The 11,276-nt window shown below is 34.4% G+C and overlaps 3 protein-coding genes across 3 annotated transcripts; 2 read left to right on the top strand and 1 right to left on the bottom strand.

Annotated features, from left to right (window-relative positions):
- The first annotated feature begins 631 nt into the window (after positions 1 to 631).
- On the top strand, positions 632 to 5,593 carry LOC123687212 (phospholipase A2 inhibitor beta-like). The gene is made up of 2 exons (XM_045627024.1): positions 632 to 1,844; positions 4,829 to 5,593. The coding sequence occupies exons 1-2, from the start codon at positions 703 to 705 to the stop codon at positions 5,079 to 5,081; spliced, it is 1,395 nt and encodes a 464-aa protein (XP_045482980.1). The 5' UTR covers positions 632 to 702; the 3' UTR covers positions 5,082 to 5,593.
- Positions 5,305 to 6,403, bottom strand: LOC123687228 (prefoldin subunit 2). The gene is made up of 2 exons (XM_045627025.1): positions 6,159 to 6,403; positions 5,305 to 6,037 (listed from the first exon to the last, which is right to left on the bottom strand). The coding sequence occupies exons 1-2, from the start codon at positions 6,302 to 6,304 to the stop codon at positions 5,737 to 5,739; spliced, it is 447 nt and encodes a 148-aa protein (XP_045482981.1). The 5' UTR covers positions 6,305 to 6,403; the 3' UTR covers positions 5,305 to 5,736.
- Positions 6,404 to 6,720: 317 nt separating this feature from the next.
- On the top strand, positions 6,721 to 11,144 carry LOC123687196 (vang-like protein 1). Its single transcript, XM_045627023.1, has 2 exons — positions 6,721 to 7,270; positions 7,352 to 11,144. Exons 1-2 carry the CDS (start codon positions 7,143 to 7,145, stop codon positions 8,889 to 8,891), a joined length of 1,668 nt encoding a protein of 555 aa, XP_045482979.1. The 5' UTR covers positions 6,721 to 7,142; the 3' UTR covers positions 8,892 to 11,144.
- The last annotated feature ends 132 nt before the right edge of the window (positions 11,145 to 11,276 follow it).

Raw genomic sequence — 11,276 nt, 5'->3', positions numbered from 1 at the left:
TAAATGGATTTCGTTCTGGATGACGCTTGACTCACCCCGTATCTAATAATAATTTTTATTTTAACCAGACTTAAGTTATTACTAATAGGTAAGCAATATTTGTCGCGCAAAAGTGTTTTTATTCAAGATAATTTCCTACGAGATATGTTACTTTGAAGAAATGCCATTATCCAACTTCGACACCCTATATCTCGAAAATTAGTCATATAATTGAGTTGGATCTCCCTTCTTGTTCAGAAGGTCATATTCTACAAAATACGAAAAATTTAACTGGTGACAATTTTACCATTAGGCTACTGCCTGGTCATTTGGTGGCGAAAGTATCTTAAGAAATGGTCGAGTTTTTAATTCTCCTAACTCGAAAGATATCAAGTTTATGATGACAATCTAACAACAACTGAGTAATCAAAAATTGCTTCAATTCTTGCTACGCCACTGTAATCTCATATACTTTCAGCATTCAGCAAATACTGAGATTTTTTTCAATATTCTAGTCTTACCAATGTTTTCACTCGAATACTAACAATTACTTTTGGAATTAATTGTTATTTAACCAGACTATCTAATAATATCCCATCTTATCTCGTAATAGACTTTATCTCTTAGTCATCGATGTATTTGCCTGCACTGTTATCTGAAAAACTGTTCAGTTTTGATCCACCTTTCATTCTATTTCCACAACATTCAACGTAATTCGGAGTCATGCTAAAAAAACTCCATATACATATCACAATATGTATATTTCTTTACATAACCTCAACCGTAAGTGTAAGTTTAAAGTGTAGCTCATCAAGGAGCAAAGACAGCTGCCAATGTAATGTGAAATTCGACGATTTGACTTCAATGGCTTTAATGGAAGCCAAGTGCCAATATCTGGAGTTGGAAGAATTCCCTTCCTTCAGTTCAGAAGAAGTGATAAGTTCCTTGGATGTTTCTCACAACAACTTGATTGAACTACGCACAAGCAACGTTCCCTTAAGCTTTGGTACCACTTTACTCTCCTTGAGTTTCTGCCATAACTCTATTTCTCATATAGATAACGATTTTTTTGGATCTTTACCGCATCTAGTTCAACTAGACTTGAGCCACAACGATCTGAAGTCACTTGAACCAAAAGAACTCTTTGATAAACTGGAGGAACTGCAAGTCCTCGACCTGAGTTACAACGAAATAGAAGTGTTATCCGATGGGATATTTTCCAGTTTGAAGAATTTGAAGAAGATAAACCTCAGCTACAATTCCCTGTACCAAGCACTGCAACACCCAGCTGCTTTGATGGATAAATTACAGATCAACCGAAACTTGATACACTTAAGTATGGACAATGTTGGTGTTACCAGGATACACTCGAAGTGTTGGAACGATTTCCAAGCTCTGGAATATTTATCCATAGCAGACAATCCAATTGATGTGGTACCCCGAACTTCCCCCTCTCTAGTATACCTCGATATATCCGGTACCAACATAACAAACCTACACGAAAACGACCTGAAGTATACCAATTTGAAAACGTTGAAAATGTCTAGGATGGAAAACCTTACAAATGTCAACCCTTACGCGTTCTTCAATTTGGGTAATCTGGAAACTTTGGTGTTGACGGATTCTCATAAGCTTGGTGAGATCAGTGCTGTAGCTTTTGGTGCTTTAGACTTACATACGTATCCTAGAAAGTTGAGAAAATTCGATTTGGCAAGGAATAGGTTGACCACACTGGATGAAACTTTTATGTTTATCTTTAGAGAGATGGAAGAGGCGGATGTGAGCTTCAACCCTTGGACATGTGATTGCAGGCTGCTTTGGATGAAGGACACTCGTAGGAATATGGTACGGAGGGATGAAGTAAGGTAAGAACTGTGTTGGTATATGAAATAAATTATAACGAAGATGTTAACAAGATTATTTTAACAGTTTCAATTTACTTAAAATCCAAATAATGAACTATTTTTAAAATTAAGAATTTTGGGAGCAGGGGTCCCACAAGGATGTATCCGAGGTCATCTTATTTTCATTTACTGTATGACCAGAAGTACTTATGTTGCAAAATATTTTAGTTTAGTAGAGGATAATATCGTCATATCAATTTTCACAATTTGAAAATAACCATAGCTTCGAAAACTTTTAATAGGCATTCAATCTTAGGACACCCGGTACATATTTTTGAATGCTCTTTTTTTGATCGCTGATTTCCCGACCAGAGCGCTATATTTCTGCGTCAGAAATGGTCTTGTATGAATCACACTTCGTGGTCAAATTAAATTCCGCCCGTCCAGCCGTGAATACGATAACTCTCGAATGAAAGAACCCAGAAACTTGGAATTTCCATGGTAGATTCGAATCTCTTATATAGCGGTTAGTTTAGGTGGCCCGTATGGGAAAGTCAGCAGACGAGATTTGCAGGCTCTGTGGATCAGAAGCAGAAACAGTCGAACACTTGATATGCAAGTGTCCGGAGCTGGCGGGCCTAAGAACCATTCACATGGGTAAGCCGGTTCTGGATACCAGAGAGGTAACGGCCAAGGCCCTAAGGAGGTTGTCAATTTTATTAACATCGTTGACGACCTCCCTGGGTTTCTATGAATGAGTAGGGTAGTGAACAAAAGATCTGCATGGTCGCAGTTCCCGGAAGGCTTACCGAACCAAAACGACCCCAGTTAAAATAATAATAATAATAGTTTAGGTGGCCAATCGAAATTAGTTTTTCCTGATAATTTCCAAACTTTGAATTCGTTTAAGATGAGATTCAGCATTCAAATTTTAAGTTTCAAACAAATGTGAGATTGATAATAACTTATGGGACGATAGTCTGGCATGCCAAAGCACGTCAAAACAGCACGAGGAGAGCCCTCGATAGAATATATAGGTTAGCCTGTGTTTGTGTCACTGGAGCTATGAGGACGTAGCAAACTAGTGAATTGGAGATCTCATACATCATCTTGTGAAACCTAGATTAGGCCGTGAGGTCATTTTAAGATTATCCAGGGAGGGTACCTGTAATGAGGGATTCAGGAATAATATCATCAAATGGTACACACTGTACACAGATGGTTCTTTGGCGAGGCTGACGACATATTCCTGAGTTGAATCATTCCAAAAAGTTTCTTCGAAACTTTGATACTGCAAGATCTAAGAAGTACCTGGATAAGAATATGCTGCACCACCTCACTGGATTCCTTACAGGGCATTGTCACCTAATGAGGAAGAGTCCTGCAAAAAACGACGAGTTCAGATTCTGTGGGGAGGAAGAACTCCCGGATCACCTGGTGACAGAATGCCTCGCCATCGCTAGACAACGCAAAAAATGCTTCGGACAAGAGATTCTTTTGAGGTCTGAGAACAGGAAAAAGTCGCTGGGGGCCAGATCTGGCGAGTACGGTGGATGCAGAAGCAATTCGAAGTACAATTCAAGCAATTTTGCCATTGTTTTCATTGATTTGTGACACGGCGCATTGTCTTGATGAAACAGCACCTTTATTTTCTTCGAATGGGGCCGTTTTTTTTAACTATTTCATCCTTTAAATGATCCAATAACGCTATATAATAATCGCTGTTGATGGACTGGCCCTTTTGGAGGTAATCAATGAATATTATAACTTGTGTTTGTGTCACTGGAGCTATGAGGACGTAGCAAACTAGTGAATTGGAGATCTCATACATCATCTTGTGGATTAGGCCGTGAGGTCATTTTAAGATTATCCAGGGAGGGTACCTGTAATGAGGGATTCAGGAATAATATCATCAAATGGTACACACTGTACACAGATGGTTCTTTGGCGAGGCTGACGACATATTCCTGAGTTGAATCATTCCAAAAAGTTTCTTCGAAACTTTGATACTGCAAGATCTAAGAAGTACCTGGATAGGAATATGCTGCACCACCTCACTGGATTCCTTACAGGGCATTGTCACCTAATGAGGAAGAGTCCTGCAGAAAACGACGAGTTCAGATTCTGTGGGGAGGAAGAACTCCCGGATCACCTGGTGACAGAATGCCTCGCCATCGCTAGACAACGCAAAAAATGCTTCGGACAAGAGATTTTTCAAATGAGGAAGTAACCTCCTTGAAGCAATCCCAGGTACTGGAATTCAAAGAACTCTGGAACTGGAGAGAGCTGTATGCTACGACGACTATTGGCAAGAATATATGGCGGTGTAATGAAACCTTCCTCAAATCTAAATCTAATCAACAATAATGACATCATATATATTTATATTATGAAGCCTTTAAGGGTGCATGAACATGGATGAATGAGCGCTGAAAACTCCTAACACCAAGTCATTGTTTTTCCAATTCCAAAGTAGGTGTATAGGTACCTTAAAGTTATACTCACAATACAGGACTATTATTTTCACAGTTCAGAGTTATGGCAGCAGGAATGCCTTATATCTACTCATTCTTTCCTAGTCTAACGAAGATAAGGGAAGTTTTGCGTTCACTTGAGAATAAAAATAATTTTGAGTGTACTATTCCAAAATTTCCACTCGCAAAGTGCACATCAGACGATTCTGAACAACTTTGGTTTTGCGTCTGTCTATATTATCCTATTTTGATGGAATTTGGTATATCCTGTTTCAGCTTTTCCAGCTACAGGATGAGCTCGCTCATGCACAAACGAAAAATTTCCGAGATTTCTTTCATAAGAAACTATGAGACTTATTTGCGTGGAATTTAATTCAAATATTGATTTTTATACTGCATCGCATCTATTAGCTTAGCTAAAGAATGCGATCCATGAATTTTTATGACAAAAAATCGAAGAATAAAATATAATAAAGCACAGTAAAAAATTTGCAGTTTTTCTTTAGCTTATAAAACTTCTGATTTTTTTAGATGTGCTTCTCCAGATGATATGACCAATAGATTGGCATTGGACTTAGAACCTAGAGATGTGCCAAACTGTTACCCTGAAATCTACGGCAAGAAATCCCATCAAACTGCTCTACTTCTACTACTAATGTTAGTGTTTGTTCTGATAGTTGTAATTGTATATCTCTGTCTCTACTCCCCAAGTTGGTCAAAAAAAATAGGTTCTGCTAAAATGTCACCCGATTCACCATATTCCATAAATAACGAACAAATATAAACAGTATTTTTCAAATTGACAAATGAAAAACTTTTTCTTCTTCTATATCTTCGATTTCGAATATAAGTATAAAATTCTGTTTCCTTAACAGTGTTAGCGACCATGAAATAAGAAATAGACTTTTTTTTACCTCCTTTCATGTCGAATGAATATTTTTATTGAACAGAATTTTCAACATGTTCAATACAACTTCTTCAGGAAAAAAATGTGTATAAAGATAAAATTGATTTAACTTTTTATTTCAAATTTCTCTCATTCCATTCACAAGATATTGTCTAGTTTCTTATAAGAATGGTAAAATATACTTCAGTGTTTATCTGCTTCAATATATCATTTTATAACAGTGTGCAAATACTTAAGATAGGCGTTAAAAGACAAAAACATCAGAAATTTTTATGTTAAGAGTACTTTCATTGAGAAATAATGAATATCAATCTATTCCAAGCTGATTATACAAATAAGTTAATTTGCAAAATGTAAAATTGAAATTAAAATAAAGGAGTAAATTTTAAGTGTATTTTCAAATTTCAGATGCATTAGAACATTGCTATAAACCAACTAAAAGTTTAGTCTTATTGGTTGAAAGAAGTTTTCAACAAAAAAATTGCAACAAATGTCTTTAATTAATGCAAAAGCTTTCACAATAAAAAGCTAACTAGGAAGAAACAAGCACGTTTCCCCTACTTTCTGTTGATGTAACTGACTCCTTACTCTCCTCTTGCTTAGGCCCATCTAATCCTTGGAATCGAATATTGTACTTTTCCCTGTATTCATTGATTTCTACACCTTTCTTTGTAATTGTTTCAGTAAGTTTTTCGATAAGTTCCTTCAGTCTTTCAGTATTGGTAATCAATGTAGGTAAGACATCTTTCACTTTCCTCTCTGTGAGTACTCCTCCTATAAGTCTGAAGCATTTTCTATCTTCGTTCACATTTTTCAACGTTTCTATTACAATGCTAAAAATAAATTATACCATATTAGTGAATAGTTAGGTTATTTTCGACTGTCTGCAACGATATTACAAACTATCCAGAGCTTTTCGTAAACATATCAGTTGAATTTCCAACAGAAACTTACTTGTGTTCATTGAGTTCTGCTTCAAATTCGCCTAATTTAGAAGAGAATTGTCTCTGTTCGGCTCTTAAACTTTGAAATCCAGCCAGTACTTCTTCTCGGGTTGGTTCTTTGGCTGCCTTCTTATCTTGTTTCTTTGGATCTGTCATTTTAATTTATATGTTTAAAGTTTTAATAAATCGTGTTTCAGAATTTTTTAGGAAATAAGAAATCAACCAAATTCTATTGGAATACGAACACTGAACATTACTAATCATTGACTTTGGTGCATAGAATATATGATTTCCTTCTCTTTTTTCTATAATACGTGATCGGATTAAATTATTAAAATAAGATTTGATTCAGTAATAACCAACATGCAGATGAGAATTACTTATGAAATAAAAAATATAATCAATCAGGACAATTACTTGATAAAGCATGAAATATTTTGACTACTATCTGATTACTCAAAAAATCTAATTATTCATTTATGCAATTGCTAGATATCAGAAATAAATTTAAAATCAAAAAATAAAATGAGGATGAGAAAATATCTATCATGAAAACTGTACGATTTTCCGTTATTTCTATGTTCGACGGAAAAGCCGGCCATGTTTTAATATGTTGACTTATTAATTGCAAACATTTAATAAACATATAAAAATATTAACAAAGAGCCATAGAATAGATTAGTGAATTCTGATTATATATAAATTATTGAAAACTCGATTGAGACCAAAGAATCATACCATATTCTAATTTTGTATGGTATTCCTTATGAATTTCCACTATCGGAAAAGCAATTAAAACGGTGCTATTATGCCTATTTGTCCGATATGCCGAGATTCATGAATGAGCGAAGGTGATATCAATTCCTTTACGGTGAAGACTAGTATTTCATTTATTTATGATCAGAAAATATCAAAGGAAATTGGTAGGGAAAGCATTACAGATGTACATTACAACATTTCATGGTCTGGTGGATACTACAAATAATTTTACCGTATGGCAAATGAAACTACAATTGATATGGACACAGAATCTGTGAAATCAGAAAATAGTTCAAGATCTAAAAGATCAAGAAGCTATCGGGATAGAAATAATCATAGGCAGCACTCTCATAGAAGTTCTAGGTAAGAGTGAAATACGAGAAACCTGAAAGAGAACATAATCTTTTTCATCATTGTATTCATGCAATCTTTTTTCTCTTCTAGAAATAACAAATCCAAAAGAAACGAAGACATGGCCCCTTTTCAGACAACAGTTAACATAAATCCCGACAATCGAGATGGCCAAGAAGTGATAGAAGTTCAAATTTTACCTCAGGATGATAATTGGGGTGAAAATACCACTGCCATCACTGGTAATACCTCTGAGCAATCCCAATCAACGGAAGATGTTAACAATTGGCCAGGTGAACCTGATACAGGTTTTGGTTTCATGTGCCAAAGGTACTTATCAGCTACATTCACATATTTGTTATCAATAGTAGCATTCCTAAGTCCCCTAGCTATGGTGGTGCTGCCAAAATTAGGATTTTTTCCGGCATTGTCAACTCCCATTCTAGCCGACTCAGAAAAGCTTCTTGCTTGTGGAGCAGAATGTAGGGGCCAACTTGTTTCCCTGGTGTTCAAAATGCTTATTTTGGGAGTTAGCTCATGGGCAGTGTTTTTAAGAAAACCTACCGCAACCTTACCTAGATTTTTCATATTTCGTGCTTCGATCTTACTTCTAGTTTTAGTGTGTACTTTTGCCTATTGGTTATTCTACATTGTGCAAGTAACGGAAAATGCCCAAGCAGCCACAACTAGAGAAGAAATAGTAGACTACAAAGCTTTAGTGACGTATGCTTCAAGTCTAACAGACACCCTGTTATTCATATTGTTTGCAGCTGTAGTACTTATCGAAATACGACACTTACAACCTACGTATTATATTAAAATTGTTCGTAGCCCTGACGGGGTCAGCAAATGTTATGCTTTAGGCCAATTAAGTATCCAAAGAACTGCCATTTGGGTGTTACAAAAATATTACACAGAATTTCCTATTTATAATCCTTATTTAGAGAGAATACCTGTATCTAAATCAAGGAAAACTTCAACCAGTTTTAAGTTCTATGAAGTAGATGGCGTTAATAACACAGCTGTGCAGCAGTCTCAGTCGAGAGCGATGTTGGCCGCTCATGCTCGTAGAAGAGACTCAAGTCATAACGAAAGGTTCTACGAGGAACACGAGTATGAGAGGAGGGTTAAAAAGCGTAAAGCTAGGTTGATAACAGCTGCTGAAGAAGCCTTCACTCATATAAAAAGACTGCACAACGATCAAGCTTCGGCGATACCTATGGATCCGCATGAAGCTGCTCAAGCCATCTTTCCTTCGATGGCTAGGGCTTTACAAAAATATTTGAGGGTCACTCGACAACAACCCAGACATTCCGTAGAAGGTATTTTGGTCCACTTAGCGAATTGTCTCAGCAATGATTCCACCCCAAAAGCGTTTCTAGAAAGGTACTTGGTAACCGAGCCGGTACTTCAAAACGATAAGGAACAAAAAGAGGTGCAGACGTGGGCTTTAATTTGCGAAGAATTGTTGGCTAGACCGGTGGTTGATAATGTTGTATTTCAGCTAAGGCAAAATGACATATCTCTCATATGTACAGTAAAAAAGATTCCGCATTTTAACATAACCGAGGAGGTAGTCGATCCTAAAAGCAATAAATTTGTGCTAAGATTGAACTCAGAAACCTCTGTATGACCCATAATTTATGACAGACTGATTTAGTATTTATAATTCACTCATTTTGAAATTAATGATCTGTTCCATTGGGTTGTTGGTTAAATTGTTTCGTTATGTCTATAATTATAAGAAACGGTCAGAGTTGAGGTTATGGTACCATCTGATAAGAGAAAAAGTGTACACAAAGAACTGAAAAATGAAGTTTTCATATGAGAAATCAGAGAATGAGATAGTTTAAACGATGCTCAAAAAATGCAACAAAACAGAATACAGCTAGTTAAATCTTTTGCGTTTCTATTTTACATAATACAAGCGAAATTTATTTCCAATCAACCTGATCAACGATGCCTTATTTGATAATTAGAGTAATGAACATCGTTTAGATTGAGTAAACGAGAGTGATGAGAGTGTGTTAAAATTGAGAAGACAATCTTTCCCAGTGAGTTACTAATTCAATAGATATTAAGACATTCTGCAGTGACATTTCATAATTACAAAATAAAACGTATTTAACACAATATTTTATACCTTTCTAAATTTTTTTAGGTGAAATGTTGCTTTTGTCTGAATTTTTATAAAGGTATATATATGTATATAACCTCTAAATTACATTCAGTTATGTTGGCTGCTCTGAAATTTGTACCTCAAGCAGTCACTAACTAATGACAGAAATAGTGAAAGTAGAGCTGTCAAAGATACTTTGGAAAAGTATTCAGACATTATCTGTTACTTTGGGCATCTAGGCATTCTATAAAAAGGAACCTAAGTACTTACCTTGAGTTAATTCTTTAGACGTCTGATACAATACTTTTTCAGTCCATTTATGAATTTAATAATGTATCTGAGATACTTTGTGTTTGCTATCTCAGATATTTTCTGGTTTCTAAGATATTTTACAGTTATTTAAAGTACCCTTCGGTATCTAAGACCTGAAACAGTTCCTTTTGAAAAGTATCTAAGGTACAAGTTACTTTTTGCCAAAGAATAAAAGGAACTGAGGTATGTTAACTAAAAAACTTTTTTGATTTTTAATTTATTTGATTCAGTTTTGCTGTTTTATGCTCACAAAAGAAAAGATTTAATTAGTGCAATTGGATTTGTAGTTATGAAATGTTGCTAAGAATATTTTATCCAAAGTTGAAGAATTCTCAAATTGAGATTGTTCCATTGAAAACTATGTACTTAAGAAGTGTGGAGTGAGCCTAGTTTTAAATAATTGATTAGAAATATTAGTTTTAGTAGAGTTAATTTCAAGTATGTATAATACTCATCTATATTTATCAAAATTTGGATAATAATGTAGTATCCAGTGAAATTGTTTATCAAAACATGTTTATAATCCATAAGTGATGCAGAAAATCTCAGCATATCCTTCTTTTTATTTGATTTCTTCTCGTTATTAGCTTCAATATTTTAATATATTATACTGTGATATTTTAAGCTCAATTTTATTATCTTCGAACATTTCCTTTTCTGTACAAATATTGGAGTGATTTTAATTTATAACAGGAATAATGTTCCGTTTTTGGTGTACTTGGGTTCATTATGGCGGTAATATTATCTATGAAAACTCAAAGCAGTGATAAAACAGAGAAGTGTGGTCACTTATACATTCACAAAGAGTGTTAGTATTCATATCGATATTATAAACATTGATCTCTCTTGCACAAAAAATTTTTTTAAGGCAGCTTTTTATTTTTTTTACTTTTCTCAAATGACGTCCAATTTTTTATCATCCCTGATTATCTATATTTAATATTTATGGAATTGCTTAAGTCTCCACAATTTTTTTCAATTGAAGCTATATTCTGTATTTTAATATTTAAAATCTATTTGATGAAGGCAGTTTTATATTTTTGAATCACTTTTATAACGAATATATCCATTCCTATTTTACACAAAATATTTTTAAGAGGTTGATTCAAAACGACATTGTATTATCAATATTATTATTGATGTAAAAAGGTTGAATTCTAAATGGCTCTCGCATTATTGTAAGCATAACCTTCACACATATTGTAAAATAATATTTCATATCATACTTAATGTTGAAGTATTTATATTTTTTGAAGTATGTGATGATATACTTCGATAAAAAGTTGATGTACTTTTGAACAGTGCAATTTAACACAGTGAAAATACACCTTATATTTTAAATCAGCGTTTTATAGTAATATTTGTGCAGATGTTTTTGATGTAATTTTTAATGAAATTTTGTACACTTTTTATGTTATTTACAAGTCTTCAAAATAAATTTGATATTCTAATAAATAGTCATTTTTTGCCCCATCCCTGCTGACAAATCTCAGTAATAACTGCTCAAAGTACACATTTAATTCTATTATTATATTTTCTGTCGAAGAAGATATTGTTAGAGTTCTTTTTGTCACTAAGTTGGCACAA

This window comes from Harmonia axyridis, chromosome 1 (assembly GCF_914767665.1).
Source record: "Harmonia axyridis chromosome 1, icHarAxyr1.1, whole genome shotgun sequence".
NCBI lineage: Eukaryota > Metazoa > Arthropoda > Insecta > Coleoptera > Coccinellidae > Harmonia > Harmonia axyridis.
This window is presented reverse-complemented; position numbering and strand designations above follow the sequence as displayed.